This window comes from Stenella coeruleoalba (assembly GCF_951394435.1).
Source record: "Stenella coeruleoalba genome assembly, chromosome: 10".
NCBI lineage: Eukaryota > Metazoa > Chordata > Mammalia > Artiodactyla > Delphinidae > Stenella > Stenella coeruleoalba.
In genome coordinates, this window is record NC_137156.1 from 45,261,125 (window position 1) to 45,282,967 (window position 21,843).

Consider the following 21,843-nt stretch of genomic DNA (forward strand, 5'->3'; position numbering starts at 1 on the left):
CAAAAGAGAATACTATTAGGCCAACAAATTAGACAGTTTAGATAAAATGAACAAATTTCCAGAAAGACACAAATTATCAAACTGACTCAAGAAAAAATAGAAAATCTTAAGAGGTATACATAAAGAATTTGAATACTTAAATTTTAAATTAAAATCATCAATTATGTGAAGAATTGCTCCAGATGACTGGCCAGGAGACTATGCAAGATTTCCTGCAGTGGAGGAAATTTCTTTAAGAAGATTATTTAGTTTGCTAGAACTTTCCATTTTATTTCGTTTCTGTAACAAATGTATTGTCCAAAATGCCCATTTCGTTTTTAAAGATGGAACTCGAAACTCAGTATTTCAATAAAGTAAAAAATAAAATAAAATAAAATAAAAATGGTCAAAGATTTGAACATTTCACTAAGATCTCTGAACTGCTAACAAGCACACGAAAAAAATGCTCAAAATCATTAGTCATTAGGGAAATGCAAATGAAAACTAAAGTGATACCACTTCAGACCCACTAGAAGAGCTATGATCAAAAAGACAATAACAAGTATTGTCAAGGATGTGGAGAAACTGGAACCCTCATACCCTGCTGTTGAGAATGTTACACTGAACAGCCACTTTGGAAAACAGTTTGACAATTTCCTCAAAAAATTAAATACATACTTACCATACAAGCTAGGAATTCTACTCCTAGGTATCTGCCCAAGATAAATAGAAACATATGTCCACACAAAGATTTCAAGCAAATATCCACAGCAGCATTATTTATAATAGCTAAAAATTGGGGGAAAATCCAATGTCCATCAACTGGTGAATGGATAAATGAAGTGTGGTATAGTCATAGAATAAAGTACTATTTAGCAATAAAAATGAACAAACTATTGATACATGCTACAACATGGATGAACCTAGAAAACATTAACATGCGTGAAAGAAGCCAGAGATGCAAAAGACTACCTATTATATGATTCCACTTACATACAATGTCCAGAAAAGGCAAATCCACAGATACCAAAAGCAGATTCATGGTTTTGCAGGTTAGGGGTAGGAACAGGGATCAGTGGAAAACAGGCATGAGAAATCTTTCTGGGGTGATGGAAAATATTCTAAAACTGGAAAGTATAGCCCCCAAAATTGTTGAAATGGTTAGGCTTAAAAATTTCAGGTGGAAGTAATTTTTATACAGATGTAAGTGAAGGTATTAGAAAAGACTGCCCAGGGAAAACGACAGAAAAAGCTTAAAATGAGTGTTTTAGAGATAGTAGACAGCAGCAAACTAAACATAAATCAAAAGATTAGCTACAAAATTGCAAAAGTGGCCACAACACTATTTAACTTCTCCCATCAGCCCTCTATTTCCCCCACTCCCCAAAACAATGTGTGAGCAGAGGCCGTCTATGAGCTGAGAGCCTAGACCTCAAGAGGCCTAGTGCACTTCCAGTCTTGCTGCTATTGGAACCTGAATCTAACTGCATGTGAACCAGCCTGGGTTGGCTTGATGGAAGAGGACAGACCACGTAGAGGCAAACTGTGAGTCAGCCAGAAGCTGACCAACAATGCATGACTGCATTGTTGCATCATCTTCTTAAATTGTGTGATGGCTGCACAACGTTGTAAACACTAAAAATCATTGAATGATACATTTCTAATGGGTGAACTGTATAGTATGTGAATTATATCTCAATAAAGCTATTTGAAAAATTATGAGCAAGGGAATACGCTGGGAATGTCAACATCTAAGTAGGAAGAGGGTCCAGTGCAGGAACAGAGGGAGCCGTGGCCAGAGAAAAAAGGTTGGGGGTGGGGGAGAGTTTCAAGAAGGGATCAGTGGCCAACAAAGTCCAATGCAAGATAAGTCGATTAAACCTAAGGTGGAAATATGTGATGTAACAATTTAGAACTCAATGTTGAGCTAAGGGTGAGTGGTTTCAAGTCGTAGCAGCAGAAGCCAGATTTTACTAAATTGCGGAGTAAATGAGAGGCGAGGAATAGGAGATGGCAGATTTCAGAGAACTTTTCTTAAGAGAAGAGCTGGTGGTATTGGGAGGTTTACGTTGTTTTCAAAAGGACGCACCTATGATGTTTATGTGTTAGAAACAGGGGCCAGGAGAGAGGGAGCATCAGAAGAGAAAGGAGGGGACGACTCTCAGAACAGCTCCCAAGAGACAGGAAGACAAGGAATTCATGGCATAAGCATAAAATACCCATAGGGAGGACAGATGAAGTTTTCCTTGGGCTGGGAGGGAAGATTAAGATGCCACTTAGTTTGTAGGGGCAAGAAGTTGTTCTCTGTGAGTTAGGAGACAAAAGTCACTGGCTGAGGGCGAAGGGCTAGGCTTGAGGATTTGAGAAGGAAATAGACATTCAGATTATTATGGGAGAGGGATTTTCTTCAAGGAAGAAGTTTAAAAGCAGAGACACATTTCAAATACTTTTAAAAACTGTAATATATTACATAGCCTTGTACATAATAAATTGCCTGCAAATTTACTATGCTTTGCATTAGGAGTTGTAATGACCACAGGAGCAGGTTGTCACAAACCCCTGGACATATGGTGTCTGCAGTCAAATATAACGCAGTGATGCTTGAGCACTAGACCTGAAACATGCAATGCGCTGCAAGAGTACAGCTTCGGCGTGACCAGAAAGGCCCCCAGCCAATCATGGTCCCAGGCCTCCGCAGCTGAGGCCACAACTCTCCACTCTCCGTAACAGAGAAAAAAGAGTGATCAGGCTGATTGGCCATAGTTACTAGAAAAGAAATCAAAAGTCTTTCCTTCTCTTGAGAGGGCTCACAGCAGGTGCCCTCCTAAGGCATTCAAATAAAATAATGTTCTGTCAAAGCCTTTGTCAGCTGTCAAGTGGTACACAAAAATTATTTTTTATTATAGCTGGCACCTACTTATATTTCCATCTTGATGTGATCTCAAGACCCCTTTCTTCTAATCATATTGGCGTGTTCTGAGCTCTGAAAACAGGTGTGTTTCCTTAATCGTTGCCTATTCTTAAGCGGTTCTGCTGGCCTGGGGGTTTGCTCTGAGCCCCTGTCTGTCTAGCCAGGTACTACTCAGCCTGCATGCTGCAGCAGAAATATCACCCCCTCCTGGAAGGCTTCTCTGATCACCCCAGCCAGAAGCAATCATGTCATCAGAAGTATTCCAACCATTCCTTTTCTATACATAATTTGTTACTTTGTGTTTATGCTAATTATATCTTTATCTTTACCTGCCTTCAGTTCCTAGAAGGAATCACGTTTTACATGATGCCTTTTTTTAGCAGGATGCTTTTTTGCACATAGCAGAAACAGGGCCTGTTTACTCTGAAGGAGATTCAGAGATCATCTTCATGTTACCAGTGAAAACAGAAAGTCTGAATCTCAGAGACCCTAAAATACTAGACCAAGACAGCACAGTTTGTTAGTGGCAGAGCTGGAACCCAAAGCCAGGACTTTGAACTCTTACTCCTGTAATCCTTTCATTAAACCAATACTTGTTATTAGCCTGTTTCTATGTTGTAACTGCAATCTCAAAAAGAGTCATTCCTAACCCTTGAGGTTAGACAAAGATTTCAGACTTCTCCGAAAAAGCTTTTGTTTCCACTTTCATCTAGACTGGATTTAAAAGGTTTGGATGCATGAAAAAAAAAGTGGGTTTTTTTCTTTCTTCTTCTTCTTCTTTTGCTTTTAGCATTCTGCTTTGTTGCCACGTAGCTGAAGTAAGGGTAAATTATATGGTGGTAGTGACTTTGGTGAATGGGGTGAATTTGTCTTTTTCACAAATGTACTGGCTTTACTTGCACAGCTTGGTCTCTGATGCTCCCATCAGATTTGTGATTCATAGTTGGATGTCAGTTCAGTTACTGGAGCAGAAGAAACCAGTAACTATAAAATTTCAGCACTGATATTGGGAGTGACCTGGAAGTCATCGTCAAGGCAGGGACTACACCTCAGACCCATTCTTATTCCTATCCTCTAATATCATACCTCATAAAGGATGAAAAAGTAAATTTTGTTTTTAAAATAATTGTGTGAAACAAAATGAACCCTGTATCATGTGTGGAATTCAACTTAAGACTGATTTAATTAGCATAAACTAACTTAGACCTAGAATTTAACTCTAGGCAAAGAATTTATTTTAAATAAATAAAATAAATAAATAAATTTTTTTTATTTATTTATCTTTATCTTTATAAAGATAACCTAATTGTAAAAGAGAACTAAATAATAAACTATCAGTTTCTCTAATCCACTGAGTAACCCTTAATGAAAGATGCAAATTCCACAACAAGCTGTGAACTATGGGTATTCCACTGACCATTTTTCCATGGTTTGGTGCAGGGATTCTCTGGAAACATGATGAGGCCAAGAGGGTCAGTGTGGACCATCCTTTCATCTACGATAACGTGGAAAATTACTGGAAAAACCCAAAGGATTTGCCCATTCAGCTTTGTAAGAAATCGCCACTAAAAATTCACTCCACTTAGCCTCTCTCTTTCATTGAGAATTTTGGGCATATGATTCTTTGAGCTGTGAGTGACACAGTTAAACACTACACAGCAGACAAAATGTAGCTGGGGGTTCCTGTCTTACTGAGTCCTTATCTCGCTTGAGTTAACTAGAGTTAACTCTTTTGGTTCCTTTCCCTTAAACAGGAAGTGAAGATATTTACTCAATCCTGATGGACACAAAACACCCTCCTGCCTCTGCTGATATCAAACAAGGCTGCCCTTATTCCACCGAGCTGATGAATAGGGATCATGTACCACTGTTCATGCTGGGTATTCTCCAAGGGCATTATATGTAATTGTCTTCACTCTACTGAAGGGCTCACAAGGTTCTTTCTTGTAATCTAATGGTACCTCAATTACCCATATCACTTTCCGAGATTTCCTTAAAATCAGGACTGTCACTGTCTGATCTTCACCACAGGCATCTAGGGAAACAGTTAAGCATTGTGTAAAGTCACAGCATCAAACATTATTAAGTCCCCAGGAAAAGTATCCTTCTTAGAGACCCAGAATGAACACTTGGTTTCCAGACTGTGTCCCATCTCCATGTGAAATCACCTCTCATCACTATATATATTGTTTATTACTATATATATGGTACAAGTATTTTATTTTCATATACAAAGCACATATTTCTAGCTATCTAACTGGGCCTTTTATCTGTCAGAGAATTGGAGATTGAGCCCTTGCTGAGTAGATTAATAATTTTACATTCTCATATGCTATTATTAAAACTTAGAGAACTCTTAAGCCAGTAGAGATGAGTTTGCAAGTATATGAAAATAAAAAGGGGCTGTTGGTGGTTATGGTTCCCAAACATCTCATAAATCTCTGAATCATTTATTTCTAGCTTCATGAGGAAGAAACTGAGTTGAAGAAAGGTGTTTATTATCCACTTAGTGAGGGGGGAAAAGCTGCAGCCCCTCACAAGAGATACGTGGCTTTTTTTCCTGCTGCAGAACTTCCCCAAAGCACACTGAGTCCTGATGCCAGGGTTTCCCCCGTGGAGAAGTATTTCTCTCCCTACCTGGGAAGAAACATCCTGAAATTTCCTCTCCAGTTGGACTTTCCTGGACGTGTGGAAAGCAGAAGCAATATCCTCCGCCAAGCAAAGCAGCCAAGAGCTAACTGAACTTCCTCATGTGTTCCAGGGCTTTCCCAAAGCTCTTTCACATTTCAAAATAAGTCCTCAGATCCTAAACCCATTTTCCTCATTTGACAGCCACGGCAATACTGAGAGTGAATTATCTACTGACTGAGATTGGGATGAGGAATAGAATACTCGACAGGACTATAACTTGTAGGAAAATCAAAACATTTTCTTTGATACTTATTTTGCAGCAGCTACTGCTACAAAGCAACAAGAATAGCCATTATGTGACACAAGTTCTAATTTTCTAACACGCTAGAATCCAAAAACTTCATAGGTATTTCTCAAGGAGAAAATCCTGCTGGAAATGGCATTTTGGTAGAAACGGAGAAGGAAAAAAAATCCCCTCTGTTTTCCGTAGAGGAAAATGTCTTATTTGTGGCGAACATGAAACAATGATGAAATATGACATTCTCATGGAACAGTCTCACGATTTTTACTTATAAAATGACATTCTTTGAGTAGTTTAACCCAGGGACTTGGTATGAAAAGGAACATGGGGGGCCTATCAACAAATGAAGCTAATACTGCATTGAACTTTCTGAGAAAAAAAAATCTAACCAAATACATTTTGTTATAATTAGTGATTTACATTTTTTAACACAAACTCCAGGGCAATGTTTTAAAGTCTAGAAAGATAAAATAAGAGTTGGGATTCAGCAAATGCTGAATTCTGAGCAACGTCCTGAGAATGTGCATTTTTCTTTTTGGCCCAATTCTGAGTTGTATTTGCCCAGTTACAAGAACTGGCACTCACAGAGAATTTTTCACTCATTTGATAAATACTTATTAAGAGCCCATTATACACCAGGCAGTGGGGATATAGCGCTAAACAAGAGAGACTTGGTCCATGCCGTCATGATGTTCCCAGCCCGGCAGACAAGGCAAATACGAAGCACACACAGGATGTCAACCTGTACCAGGAATCTTGTGAAATGAGCTATGGCATTAAACAATCACTCCCAGCTTTCCTAACCAAATGCAAGCTCAGGACAAATGCTTAACTGACAGATAACTAGACAAAACGTAGACCTATCTCATTTTTTCTGCCTATGCTTTAGTTGAAACACTTGATGACTAATCTAACAACCCATAACAGGATTCTTATTCTGGTTCTATCATTTACACGTACTGGACTGGTGATTTCCTTTTAAAATGAAAATCCTAAATTTTGGTGTTCGCACCCTGGCTGTGATTTATTTTTTGTCACCTCTAAATGGGTTATTCTATTAAATTAATCAAGTATTCAAAAAGTGTTGGTTCATAACAGGCACAGCTTATGCTGTTTCACATAACTTTGAATTAATCTAATAAAGACTTTAAGATTTGTGGACAGATCTTTTATTTTTACACATTTTTAATTCAATTTTACAAAATGTAATGATACCTACCCAGTACTGAATAGCTACTATGAACTAAGTGGGGTTTTGTTAACATGATTACTGGTAAACCTGCCCTCCCCCTACAGCCCTATAAGGTACTATTGGCCCTATTTTATAGTTGAAGGGCTGAGAAGTTGAGAGAGTTTCCCAGCACCACACAGCTAGTTAGTGTAAAGGCAGCAATGGAACCTCTGATTATCTGACTGGTTATTTTATTCTCTTTACAGTCCTAAATTGAGTTAATAGTTCTCACCCACTGGGGTTCCATGTAGAATTATTCATTGTGCCACATTATAACGATGTTATAGTAATGCAGTAAAAGCTATCAAGCAACCAGAGTCCAATCAAACATCTAGGGTGGAATAAAACATTGGATTAACTAGTGAAATGAAATGTAAAATAACTTTTCAGGTAAATGGCAAGTCAATGGAGCGTTTCTAACTATGAAGTCTCTGCTAAAATGAGCAAAGGGCATCAAACATTGCTACCAGCACTCTCTTGGCTGTGTGAAACTCGTGGGAAAAGAGGGACAATCATCTCGCATTAAGTGGAGGGTTGGCCTGGAAATTCATCAAGAAATGCTGGGTCAGGGAGAGCTTGTGTTTCTCATTTTGGTCTATCTCCAGCGGAACTAGTCCTACAACAGTTCCACTGAATTGCTGCAAAGCCAGGTCACCTGTTTACGGAGGGATGGTCCACGTTTTGTTAGTAAAGCCAGATCACTACCACCATCGCTCTGCAAAAATCATCAGACATCCCCAGTAAAACATGGAGCTCTTTCCGGGTGAATAGGAATATAAACTTGAAAGTCTAAAGGAAAATGCACATGGATCAAACTGCTCTGCACCAGCTCCCTAAAAGCTCCCAGCTGAGGTTAGATACCCAAGTGAACAGCCGCCGCCAGCTGCCTGCACCCAGAAAGCTTCGGGCGATTTATAGATTGTCAAGGAAACTGAGATCCATCCCGAGGCTCAGTTCCTAAGGTCTGGCCGCTTTTAAGGGCTGTCTCACCCCTTCCAGCACAGCGGCTCCAGGACACAAGAGATCTGCCAATACCGTTCACTAGGCACTCATGCTGGGGAGTCACTTAAAAGGAAACACGTCCCTTTCGGCTTGGGGGTAGCATGCTCGCCATTCAACGCCCTACTGGCTTCTGAACACCCATATGATTAATATTGGTACCCAGCAAAGAGAACTTCTTCTGACCTTGAGCGTGCGCGCTAAATAAATTACCTCGGAACGAAAGTGGTGTGATCTCAAAACAGCATCTGCGGAAAAAAAAAGAAAAACGAGACGTCAATTAACTCCTTGTTCTTCACCTGCCGAGTCACGGACGACTTACCCGGGGGACGAGGGTCGGGGAGGCGCGTTCCGGACGCCTCTAACGCAGTGGGGACAGCCTGCTGGGAGGGCTGTTTACTAGGCCATCGGTCTCTAGGTGATTTCTCCGCGAGAAGTTTCAGGGAAAGTTCTGGGGGAGTTGGGGAGCCCCGAACTCTCCATGCTCCACGGTCCAGCGCCGGCCGGAGGGTGGGGGTGGACGAGGCTGCCGCAGCCCGGACTGCGCTCCAGCCATCCCCAGGGCTTAAGCACACTGACACCAAGCATCTGGTGCGTTCCCCCCACCTCCCGGCGATCTGCTTCCCGCGGTCACCCCAATCCGGCCGACCCGAGGAGGGGGACAGGGACGCTAAACACGGAAACGCACTGGGCTAGGGGAGCGGGCGTGGATAGGGTAGAGGGAGCAGCGCGGAAGCCAGAGAGCGCGCTTCCCTCTTCAAATCGGCTTAAAGATTCCTTCCGGCCCGAGTAAGCCCGTCGCGGGGTGTCTTACCTCGGCTCCTTGAACGACCCGAAAAGACCGATTTCATCGGATGCCTCCCCTTCTGGAGCCTGCGGTGCCAGCAGCAGAAGAAGATGATGGTGGCGATGGTGCCCAGCAGAAGCAACAAGAGGAAAAGGGCACATTGGATGCTGTAGGGTCTCAGCAAGACGAGGAAAGCGGCGGCAATCATGGTGCGGGGCGAAGCGGCGGCGGCTGCCGGCGGGGCTGGAGGGCGGCGGCACAAGCACCCGCGCGGGGCGCACGCTGAGCTGCGGGCACGGGCGAGCGCAGCTCAGCGCGTCATGCCCGACGCTTGCGGCCCCGCGCCCGGCCCAATGGCTGCGCACTCGCGTCCGCCGCGCTACGCGAGTGAGCCCGGGCTGCGGGCAGCGCTGGCCATGACTCAGCAGACGGCGACCTGGCACGGACTTGGCCGCGGGTAGCCCACCCCGCCCTCCCCGGGCGCCCCCGCCCCCACCCGTGCGCAGCCCCCGGGCGCAGCCCCGCCGGAGACGCGGCGGACGGGGAGGGGCAGCGCCGCCGGCAACGGGGCCACCTGGGCTCTGCGCATCGTCCCACGGCCACCGCCGGCCTCTGCATCCCCAAAGCCGGGAGCACGTGGGGCGGGGCGGGGACGCGGCGGCCCGCGGGGGGCGGGCGTGGGGCGTCGCGGCGGGGGCTCAGCGGATGACATCACGGCCGGGCTGCGGCAGCGCGGGCGCGCGGACATGGCTGCTACGGCTCCGGCGGCAGCCGCGGGCTGCGCCCGGGCCTGAGCGTCCAGCGCCATCCCGCGGGGCCGCCCGCCGGTCCGCACCGTCCGGGGGGCACGGGCCGGGCGCCCCTCCGTTCCCGGACGCCCGGGCTGCCACCTCTCCAGCCTCCCGTGCCCAGATCGCTGGAAACCCGGCGACAGGGGGCGCCCCGGAGCCACGGGGAGACCGCGAGGCGCCGACTGGAGCCTGCAGGCGGTGCTGCCCCTGCTTCCCACCTCCCCGCGCCCCACCCCGAGGCTGGGGCTTCGGAGGATGCAGCTGGGTGAGCTATTGCTTGCGGGGGGTTCCTGCACGCCGAAGCGTGAGCCCCGGGCAGGGCCTTTCCTGGGAATTGGGGTCCCCCGGAACGGGGGCCCGTCCCGTCCGTCCCCCCTGAACTGGGCGCGCTCCCCGGCGGAGCGCTCGGGTCTGCAGACTTGAACTCTGTCACTCAGCCGAGAAGGGGGCACTTTGCATACTCTTGTATCCATGTTGACCCTAAAACCTTGCCTCCTTTAGTGCAATTGGAGGCAGAGGCAATTTCAGATTGAGGAACCAGCAGATGGAGGAAGTTGGAGATTGGCTTGTAAATATTTTGAGGAGAGATTTTGTAGGGCGAGTGAGGAAGTAGTGATCTATCACACTCAAAACGCACACACTCCCTTTCTCCCTCTTGCCCCCTCCCCTTTCTTCGTAATCAGCAAAAGGAATCCTGCAGTTGGAGATTTTCCTGGGGCCGCTGGCGCAGTGCGGACGCGGGAGGCGCGGCGGGGGCGCTGCAGTGGCCTCTGTCCCTGCGGCCGCCGGGCCACCTGGCCCGGACCAATTGCGACAGTGACCTCAGCCGGCCGGTGTTCTGTCGCCTTCTGCTGCTCCCGAGCCAGTGCTGGCTTTTCCCGTGCGGGGCTGGGTTTTGCTTGTTTTGTTTGCTCGCGTAGAGAAACTGCAATTATAGTGACAAGGTAACCCATTACTGCATTTGTGGAGTTGCTAGTAACTACTAGGGTGGACTCTGGAATATTTCGGAGACTGAAGAAATTGTGTCTTAATAAAGTATTTTGTAAAATTCCGGAAAGCAGTTCAAAAATCGATGACAATACTTAATTTTGTTATTTGTTTGTAGGATCTCAAGATCAGTGTGGTTTTCTAACTATACAAAATACACTATTCAGCTCTGCATAAAGGCTTACCATTGATGTTCTTAAGGCCTTTAACGTATTACCACGTGTAAGCATTAAAGGACACTCAAAAAGGCATTGAATAATGCACATCTTAAATGCCAGATTCATCACCATGGGAAACAATGGATTGAGTTTTCTTATGTACATCTTGTTTCCTATGATAAAATAAGCATTATCTCATTCAGTTGTTCTGGTTTGAAGGTGGACCTTGCTTGCAGATGCTGTATAAAGTGAGAATGGTGAATCAGAGTGCCTGCAGGATGGGCTTACAAGGTCCCTGGCTCTGGGCCTGATAGGTAGCACTGCATTTGTGCAGGTCGCTCAAAGGTTTCCTGATACCGCAGCCACTGCAGTGGGAGACCACATTGCCATCCACTGTGCAGGGGTTATTGAGGAGAAGCCTGGGAGCCTGCCGTGTGGGGCACAACAGGAAAGGAAGAATTCTGTACCGCATTGCCTCACAGTGGCCTGGTGGAGTAATTTAAAACAACAACAAAACTGAATTAACCTTTTGCAAACATTGGGAGAAATAACTAATGAGGAAGGTCATCGTTACTTTATACTTATTGAGGAAAATTTGTGAGTGAGCTGAAATGGCCCTAAATATCCTTGAAACATGCCGAAGACCGCAAATACAGCATAGTAACCATTTTGCCCCAAACTGTGCATTTATAACAACAGAAAGCAACTAAATAGCAATTATGATTTTGAGTTACAACTTGTTATCACTCTGAGTCTTGCTGCAGCCATTTGTAAGTTCAAAGTGCACACAAGAACATCATTTATCTCTTTTGGCAGGCAAATACTTAACTGCCCTGCAGTAGGATTATAGATATTTATTTTTAGATGCGTTCATTTCTGTTCTTTGCATCAGTTATCTCAAGGATACTAATAATAATAATAAGCAAACCAAATCGTTGAAAGAATTTAGTATTTAGGTTCCATTGTTTTCTGCTTTGTTTGTTGCTAATTTATCACTCCCTTCTCCAAATGGCATGTTATTAATTGCTTCTTTCTGTGTGTTTGTGTGATGCTAATGCGTTGTGGAATTCAATAAATATTAAATCAACCAATCAATCCTTTTTGGAAGTTAATTTAGTAAAATTCATACCTTTTCTTTCTGATAGATTTTCATTAAAAAATAATAATTGACATTATATCAAATTCACAAATTTAAAGTTTGGAGGTAGGGGTGGAGGAGGAAAGTCCATGGCCAAATCTTTCATACCAAAGAATAAAAAAATGAAAATGGAAAAGTATATATAATTTTTTGACTTTTTATGATAGTGAGCTAGCACTGTCACACAAGAGAAGACAAATGAGTTGGGGAAATTAGTTAAGAGAGTTTGGTATCTGGTATGTAGAAGATGGTCCACCCTGCAGCCCTTTTTCCCTTTAGATGCTCAACCAAATTGAGAACACACACGAGGAACTGAAAGGAAATTAAAATGTTAACCCTATTCAGGGTGAAGTCAGATTGAAGAGCATAGCTTAGGCTCAAAGCCAAAATGGGGCGTCTTATTCCTTTTCCACTAACTCTTCACCCCCGCCCAGTCACAGCTAAAGAATTACAGTCCTTCCCAACAGTAAAGCAGGAAAGAACCCTACCTGTACTACTTCTCACCTGAAGACCAGAGGCTAAAAAGAGCCTGACACTCTCCAATCCACAAGGCCTGCAGCACGAGTGAGCAAGAGGCAGGACCGTGTGTGAGGAGGGACCTTTTATATACCAGCCCTGCCCATTGGTGGCCCCAGGCCCTCCCCAAGGCCCCTCATCACTGAGTCATTCTGCTCCCAAAGATAAGAGTAAGGGGCTTTAATAACATGACAGAAACATCTTCTGCAGTACCTCCCTAGAGGTAGGAAGTTATGGCACAAATTCCTGATGTCTGGGTCAGGGAGAAATATAGAAAAGAAGAGAAGGATCCATCTAAGCTGTGTGGTGACCAATTGAGGGAAAGGCAGGGATTGCAGAGGACTCACGTTTTGGGCTCAGGTGAAGGAAGAGTTGTGAAGGCAGAGGTGACAAACTGAGTTTCAGACCCATTGAGGGGCAGAGGTGTCAGAAGGTCATCCGTGTGAAATTACCCATGAAAACACGGCTGGAGACTGAGAACCAGAGACAGATGGGAATCACCCACATCAATTATAGTTGAAGTCACTGATGTGGACGAAATGACTATGGAAGAGAAAGTGTAGAAAGAACTGGTATCAGTTCTATCAGAAAAAGCCCTGATGGGGCTTTTTCTGTAAACCTGCATCGCTGGAACCGCCTCGTAGAGTAACTATGTGGTTTCCTTTACTCCTAGAACTATGTGTTAGATCTGTGGGGAAGAACTACAAGACAGAGCTGACAAGTGAACTGTGAAAAGCCAAACAGTAAAACTTTTTTTATCTTAGGTATTTGGCACATCCCAATGATCTCTACTGTTCTAGGGTGTGACAGCTTAGGAGTGAATATGATTTGAACTTAATGCATTTTTAAAGGGTATCTAAAATTCAGAACCAGGCAGATCCATCTCCTGACCCTAAACATGGTCCTAAAGAAAACTGCTTGAGGAAATTGGATCCCAAAGATTACAGGTGGGGAATTTTGAAGTTTGTCCATATTCCATTGGAGATCAAAGAAGCCCAACTAAAAGGATTGTGGACGGACTGACATGACAACTGTGGATTGAGCAAAACTTCTTTTTGCAAGGGCTACCTTATCTTGAAGGTTCTGGCTTTGGTGAAACAAATGTGATTGGCAGTGGAAAAAATCAGAACATGTGAAATTCCTTAAAAATTTATTGACTGAAATAATTTTGCCTATGTTACACATAATTTAATAAAAAGAAAAAAACCTTTACACTTTGTGCAGAAAGTAAAAAAAAAAAACCAAAAGCTGGAATCAGAGCTTTGGAGATATCTTCCCCTTGTGGACTGGAGAAGGAGAGCAGATGACACGTGGGAAGTGCTTCCAGTTCAGGGGTTCCCAGGACAGATGCACATCTGGGGTAAGGAGCCTGAGGACTGAGGACCAGTGATAATGAGCCCTCTGCACACCTTCCAGGGAACTGGCTCATCGCAGTGGGAGAGGCTGAACCCGGACGGGAGTGGATTGGAGAGGGACGAGGACGTGGGAAAGAGGCAAGAGCGCTGTCTACAGTCTTTGGTGAAATTTAACTCTAGAATGCATGGGTAGAAATGCAAGTAAAGCCTGAGTAAAGGGCAACACATGGGCTTTTGTCAGGACAGGGGTACAACTTGGGAGATGGAGCCAGCAGTGGGAGAGAAACTGAGAGTTGAAGGGAGGGGAGAAGGTGACCTCTCCAATGCATTTGTGGTTTAGATACTTGTCCTCATGCTCCCTGGGTCCCCCAGACCAGTTCTTTCTGCTCTCAGACTGCCTTTGACTCTGCAGAATTAAAACTGACCCTGACTGGTTGTGATGGCTCCCTGCCCCTGGGCCCCTCCCCACCAGCCCTGGCTACTAATGCTCAGACTAGAAGAAGGATTTTTAGGGAAAGAGAACGAATGCCTTGGAATGTAGCTCTGGCTGTTTGTAAGCGTTTATTACAAACCTCGATAGAAGGTAGTAGATGACCCAACTGGTAATCACACAGAGACATTCCATTGGAATGTTACCCCCTTGAAAACCAAAAGTTTGGGTAAGAATGGCTCTAGCAATAAATGATTTGAAGTAAATCATACCGATTTTGGACTGGCAACCTTCTTGATCCTAAGTGAAGTTTTTTACTCTCAGAAATCAATGGCATGAAAGGAATTGGGAGGAATCTGAGGAAACATGTTGTATACCTGTTTATTCCCAAATAGTTTTCATGGCAGTCTGAGACCAGGGCCTATGCCAACCATATACATGTTCTTGTATTGAAAGTTCAAGGAGCTACATCATTTGGGAGCACCGACAGCAAGTAACATAATCTTGGAGGCAATTTCCAGCCACCAGAATCAGGGGAGCCATCATACAGATGCATCACTATTGTCATTTTAAATTTTGCATTTATGAAGGAGAAACAATTGTTATTTGCAATAATATCAAATCTTTGCAGCAAATATATCCCAGGAAAGGACTTTATTTTACAGTAATAAAAACTTGGAAAATAACTTAAAGGCATCATTGTAAGAGAAAATATTTCAAATGACATCATCCCAAATTGTTCTTTTAATGTTTTAGAAATTTTAGAGCCTAATTAGGATTTGTTATCCTATGGGTGGCAAAATCCATGATAATGCTTGGAGGGAGGGGTTGTTCTTTTTTGTGAACATTACAGACTTCTCAAAAAAGTCTGCTGAGTTTGAGACTTTAAAAACATCAGTATAATTGAATTCATCTACTCTATAATGCTTTGCAGACAGTTTTTGTAAAGTAATCATTTATTATCCACAAGCAAATAGAATTCATTTCCAGTTTCCACAATGAGTGTGGGATTAGTCATACAGCAAAATACTGAGTCATTTGGCCAGAAAGTTTACTCAGAGTTGTATGAACTGCCAATGGAAAATCTGAGAGCTGTTCATAAATCAAATTATAAAGCTCTCAGAGTTATAAATCACTGTGCAGTGTTGTTCATTATTATTCAGATAGTGTGAAATATTTCCACCATTTCTAAGAATGGGCAACTTACAAAGCCAGTTTGAAAGCAGAAGTCATTGCCTTCTAGATCCAAGATAAGAGTTGCCATGTTCATTACAAGCATTTCAACATTCTTAAGTGAAAAAAGGGAAAAAAGTAAGGTAAGAGGTTTATAAGTTACATAGTAAATATGTTATGAGATGAATAAATTCTTGATTAACTGATGTTTATGAATTAAATTCCAGATTGTCTTAATAAAACAACAGCAATATTTAATAGCTAAATTATCTCCATTTCTTACAATAATTTTTTGTAGGACTTTTGCGTTAAATATTTTGTGGTAGTAGCTTTGTATGCTAATGCATCAGCATGCTGATGGCCTGAAAGAATGTCACTAAGAGAACAGAGATAGCAAGCGTATCAAGGAAAATGGGATGAGTAACCGAAAATTAGTAAAAGATGTTTCAAACACACACAGTTCCAGAGAGTATTGAAATTATCCCAGTGTAATGACATCTCATGGATTTAGGAACAGAAAGAAAAATATGTCTTAAAATGTCTTTGTGGTTCCAAAATACTTTATGGAGTAAGACAGGGAAACAAATAGCAAACTCACTGAATTAGAATCCAGTAAAGTTTACATTTCAAAGAAGAAAGCCAAAAACCTAAAGCCTGTTCTTGGTCTTATCTCTGCTGTAGGAGCTTTTAGCCTGGAATTCACGAACAGGATTCTAGGGACCTGAAATTATATGTAAAACTGTGAGTCTCTTTAGAGGGACATGGTCCATAGTTTTCACCAGGTTCTTAAGGAGTTATTACCAAAAAGAAAAAGAGAATCCTCAAAACCATACAAATCCACACAGATACCAAGGCTTCCGCAGCATCAAATCATTCTCTCATCCATCGGCATCACGTCACCTAAGTGCCTCCCCTGAGACTGGGAGAAGGGTCTGGAGCACCATCAGCCTGGGATGAGCTGAGGAAGCACTCAGCTCTAACCTATACAAGTTCAGGGACATTTCCCCAATGCAGGCGAACACCGCCCACCCTACGGCTAAGTGGAGACAGTGTTCTCTGAGTTTCCTTGTCTTCCCGAGAGTTTAAACAGATTGGGAGAGGGGCAAGAGAGTTCACTCTGTAACTTTCATTGGAATGTCAGTTTCAGCCCTGAGAAGGGAAGCCTGTATTAACTATCTAGGGCCACTCCACAACCATCCAGATGTTTGAATGCATAAGCCCATTCTGAGCGAAAAACACTGGTCCTAGAATTCAGTCTTCAGCTGAATCTGCAAGGATCTCCATAGTCTTAAGGCTAAAAGAGAGGCAAGGACGTAGTATCAGGCTCCCAGAAACTACTCCTGGATATCCTGGTGAATGTAGCAGACACTCCTCCTACATCCTGCCTAAGCCTCAGCTGTGAGGCTTTTCAACATCCAGCCTTCCCCGGACACCTGGGAGCTGGGGCCCTGGATCCTACCAGGATAACCCTGCCTGTGGTGTGGAAGACCGCCCACCCATCCTAGTGGCTGAGCTCCATCCACCCACTGTCTCGGGCTTCCCACGCTTGCCGTGCCTGTGAACCCCGCCCCCCATATTCCCAGGACACTAGATCCCCATGTCCTGTCACTGTGATCACATTCCATCACATTAAAAGGCTGGTTATTTCATCATGGGACTTCCTCACTCCAGTGGGCAAGTCCAGTTTCCAGGGTGTCCTACTCTCTCCGTCTGGTGGTTCTATCTCCTCCAGGTTCCCTGCTGACCCCGTAGGCTGTGAAGGGTTTTGTACAATATTCATGCATTCCACCCAGAGACAGCCTTTGAACCACAATTTCCTGAGTGTCTCAGATCCCTCTGGGTCTATTCTTTGCAGTTTCATTTTGGGGCCATCTGCAGTGAAGCAGGAACCCACCTTGAGCAGACACTGCAGGGTCACAGTTAGTGTCCCCCATGTCCTGGCGGTCTGCCCCAGGTGAGCTGATGGAGTCTGGGTCTAGGTGCCTGGATTAAGGGGCACCAGAACCCCAGGAGTCGGCTGGTATGGTCCCTGTTTACTTCTCCTCACCCACAGGGTACAGGACCATGTCCTGGGTTTCCTCATCAGGGAATGTAATGTTGCTTCAACAGGATACAAAAGAATATTAGAGCAAGAAATTGGTAGTAATAATATTGTATTGAAATAATATTAGTATCTAATATTGGTAGTAGATGAGAGGGCAAAGCAGTTAAGATGATTGATTAAGTAAATTATCTGAAATATGTGACTCAGCAGATTATGTTGACCTAAACTTTCAAGATTATTAAAGTACAAAATTAATAGACACATTGGTAAATGGTATACACTTAATTTCATTAGTATACGATATTAACATGGCAGATATTTCAAAGAGAAATTAGCTTGTCCTTTCATGTTATAACTGATAAGATAAATTAATATTTGAAAGTTGCATCACTCCTGATTTTTATGCATAGGCATTGATTCCTGCATCAAAATTATTACATTTTGTGAATTTTAAAAATTGGTCTGAAACTTATTAATTTTCTAGAATATGGTTCCTTAAAGCAAAAATCTTAATGATCTCATCTTGCACTCAACTTTCAAGATGGATAGAATGTTCTACATTAATCAAAAAAATGTGAAATTGTTCTTACTCTTCTTCATTGTTCTTACTCTTCTTTAGGCGTGACACTGCACTTGTGTTTCTGATAAATGGGGAAAAGGCACATAAATATCAAGGATGGGGACAGGTAATAACATAAGAATAGCCAAGGAGAAAAATACTCACAAAAATTGATATTCCTCAGAAAAGGTTTTGGAGGCCCTAGAACCATAGGAAAACTTATCCAGAGTCCCTCTGAGTTTTGCATATACTTTTTTGTGCAGACTTGCAGGTGGTCCCACACACACATACAGCTACAGGCTTTTTTATTTTTTAATTGAAGTATAGTTGATTTACAATGTGGTGTTAATTTCTGCTATACAGCAAAGTGACTCAGTTATACATATATATATTCTTTTTCATATTCTTTTCCATTATAGTTTATCACAGGATATTGAATATAGTTCCCTGTGCTCTACAGTAGGACCTTGTTGTTTATCCATTCTTATATATACTAGTTTGCATCTGCTAACCCCAACTTCCGAATCCATCCCTCCCCCAACTCCCCTCCCCCTTGGCAACTGCAAGTCTGTTCTCTATGCGGCTACAGGCTTTTCGTAGACATTTGAGGGGACAGGTGACATTGTGGAGCAGGTGAAGATTATCTTCCAACGCTCTCAGCCTCTGATTTCTGCACTATTATCTCTCTGCTGTAGGTGTCTTGTTCCTGACCACATCGAGATGAAAATGAGCTGGTCTCACTGTCTCATTACAGATGAGACAGAGGCTGAGCTATTTGGCATCTGGCTTTCCTGCCAGGTCAGGAGCAGCAGAGAGACTCTGGTTCAGATGATGCAGTTCGTGTCTTTCTCTGTTCAAACTGCTGTAACAAAATACCAGAGAATGGGTAGCTTATAAACAACAGTAATGTATTTCTCACAATTCTGGAGGCTGGCAGTCCTAAATCAGGTGCCAGCATGGTTGGGTTCTGGCGAAGCCCCTTTTCCGTGCTGCAGACTGCTGACTTCTCACTGTGTCCTCACCTGGCAGAAGGGGCCGAGGATCCCTCTGGAGACTGTTTAATAAGGACACTAATCCCATTCATGACAGCTCCCCCCATCATGACCTAATCACCTCCCAAAGGCCCCATCACCTGATACCATAACCTATGAGGGTTAGGATTTCAACATATGGATTTTGGGAGGACCCATTCTGACCATAGCAGCCGGATGTAGGCAAACCAGGAGGAACAGTGCTGTACCTCGGGGCTCGTCATAATGGAAATGTCACCAGCTGTAGGCTTACAGGGAAGGGCAGGAAGTGGTTATCGCAACCTGACACGAGAGGGTCACATAGACAAGGCAACCCCACAGGAAGGGAGGCAGGAGGATACATCCTCCTAACTCCCTGTTCTCCTTCCCTCTGATCTCCTGCTTGGACATGCTGTTGGCTGAACCCAGCTGGGACGAGGGCAAGGGAGCCCAAGCGTGTCAACCTCCAGGCTTAGAGAGCAGCTTAAAGATTGGGGGGAGAAGGGATCAGAGGGGCAAAGAGAGGGTCTCCAGCCCTTGTGGCTGAGTGGGATGAGAGTCCTGAGAAGCTCTGATGATCCTGTCAAGACTCCAGTCTCTGGGGAAATGGGACTACGAGGCAGAACTTGGCAAGGAGGGCCCTGTAAGAGCTTCATCAAGCAAAGAAAGCAAAAGCTAGTTACTGGAGGTGATAGAATTTGCTGAAAAGCTGATTTGATGATTAGTTTCTAACTTCTGGCTCGAGTCCTTCTTATGGGTTAGCAACTGGGATTGGTTGCCAGGGTCCACTGGGGCCCCAGTTTCCTCATCTGTTAAGTGTGAATAATCCTTGGACCTACCCTGGAGCACGATGGTGAGAATTAAATGAGGTAGTACAGGTTAAATGCTTTGAATGGTATAGTAAGTACTCAGTAAATATTAACTATATTTTTATTGTTATTAAATGAAGGAGACAGGATTGGAAAGATCTAAGGATGTCAGGTAGGGCAGGATGGGGAGCTAAATGAATTCCTTTCCTAGATAATGGTTACATGCATGACAGTGCATGACATCACAGCTCATTGGTTAAATTAGCTTTAGTAAAAGTGCATCCACAAACTCTGGCCTGATGAGACTGTTTTTCTTTCCTTTCTCATCATAGGAAGTTGAAAATGATTCAGGTCTAGAGTCCCTCAAACATATTTAGTGTTTCTGAGGTTCACACACAGTCTCCAATCAGTCTAAGCCATGCAATCATAGTTTGGCAGCATTGCCGTATCATCCTAAAGTATATTGATCATCTTTTTAGTTGGAGTATTTCTGGAACAACTTGGAAATTGAAAACACGTTAGATGGCATTTGGAATTGGCGTGAGGAAAAAGAGTGAGTTGAAATGCTCCCTAATAGATATTAGTAAAACCCTGTAGTTTCTCTCCAGAAGTCAAGAACACTTTGATAAGGAAGCACTTGCTTTGCTCAGTAGAGCGCTGTGCTTGCTGCAGGAGAGGGCGCCCAACCCTTCACAGCCATTCTGATCTTTGGTGGTTTTTTTTTTTTTTTTTTTGGTAGAGTTTCAATTTTTTAAAAAATTGAAGTGTAATTGATTCAGAGCCATTCCTATCCTGATTTGCCTTCTTCTAGTGTATATATAATTAAAAAATAATAATATGGACATGTCCCTCCTCCATGCCTTGCCAAAGGCTGAGCTGAAACTAGTAGCCCATTTTACAGAGAACATTAAACCAGCCACTGGATATTTAGAAATATGTTGGCACTTTTTTCCTGGCACTTTGGAACTCATTTAGAGGGGAGTCTTCAGTTCATACTCCGACTGGAGTACTGAAGAGGACCTTCTATGTCTGTACATTCCAAAACCGATATGTATAGAAAACAATCCAAAACTTTCGGCAATTTGAAAGGGTACTTAAGTTTTATTGTAGTGCCGTACTTGCCTTTCATGATTTTTATTTAATTCATAACAGAATTTTTATTTAAATACAAAGGGAGGTGAGATACCTGAATGATATTTTGATGTTCATTTAGTTTCCTTAAATGTGGTCCCTTGGGCTTCCCCAGGTGTCACAGTGGTTAAGAATCCGCCTGCCAATGCAGGAGACATGGGTTCGAGCCCTGGTCTGGGAAGATCCCACATGCCGCGGAACAACTAAGCCAGTGCACCAAAACTACTGAAGCCTGTGTGCCTAGAGCCCTTGCTCATCAACAAGAGAAGCCCGCGTACCACAAGGAAGAGTAGCCCCTTCCCTGGTGGCGCAGTGGTTGAGAGTCCGCCTGCCGATGTAGGGGGCACGGGTTCGTGCCCTGGTCCGGAAAGATCCCACATGTCGCGGAGCGGCTGGGCCCGTGAGCCATGGCCGCTGAGCCTGTGCGTCCAGAGCCCGTGCTCCGCATCGGGAGAGGCCACAACAGTGAGAAGCCCACACAGCAAAAAAAAAAAGTAGCCCCTGCTCGCCGCAGCTAGAGAAAGCCCGCGCACAGCAATGAAGACCCGACGCAGCCAAAAATAAAATAAATAAATTTATTTTTTAAAAATATGGTGCCTCGGGCTTCCCTGGTGGTGCAGTGGTTGAGAATCTGCCTGCTAATGCAGGGGACACGGGTTCGAGCCCTGGTCTGGGAAGATCCCACATGCCGTGGAGCAACTAGGCTCGTGAGCCACAACTACTGAGCCTGCACGTCTGGAGCCTGTGCTCCGCAACAAGAGAGGCCGTGATAGTGAGAGGCCCGTGCACCGCGATGAAGAGCAGCCCCCGCTTGCCACAACTAGAGAAAGCCCTCGCACTGAAACGAAGACCCAACACAGCAAAAATAAATAAATAAATTACTAAACTCCTACCCCCAACATC

The 21,843-nt window shown here is 43.9% G+C and overlaps 2 protein-coding genes across 15 annotated transcripts in view; one reads left to right on the top strand and one right to left on the bottom strand.

Annotated features, from left to right (window-relative positions):
- DST (dystonin) overlaps nucleotides 1-9,284 on the bottom strand; it is a 496,974-nt gene extending 487,690 nt beyond the window's left edge. For 5 of the 11 annotated variants that reach the window (XM_079934485.1, XM_079934486.1, XM_079934474.1 and 2 more), the window contains exons 1-2: nucleotides 8,867-9,284; nucleotides 8,266-8,300 (exon numbers count right to left, since the gene is read on the bottom strand). In XM_079934485.1, the coding sequence (XP_079790611.1) occupies nucleotides 8,266-8,300; nucleotides 8,867-9,047 (216 nt within the window). In that variant the 5' untranslated portion in view covers nucleotides 9,048-9,284. The remainder of the gene's footprint in view (nucleotides 1-8,265; nucleotides 8,301-8,866) is intronic. The other 6 variants (XM_079934475.1, XM_079934477.1, XM_079934476.1 and 3 more) reach the window with 2 other exon arrangements.
- A 488-nt stretch (nucleotides 9,285-9,772) lies between these two features.
- The window catches only part of BEND6 (BEN domain containing 6), a 50,953-nt gene continuing 38,882 nt past the window's right edge, over nucleotides 9,773-21,843 (top strand). For 3 of the 4 annotated variants that reach the window (XM_079934496.1, XM_079934494.1, XM_079934497.1), the window contains exon 1: nucleotides 9,773-9,895. The gene's annotated coding sequence lies outside the window, so the exon portion shown is untranslated. The remainder of the gene's footprint in view (nucleotides 9,896-21,843) is intronic. The other variant, XM_079934495.1, reaches the window with a different exon arrangement.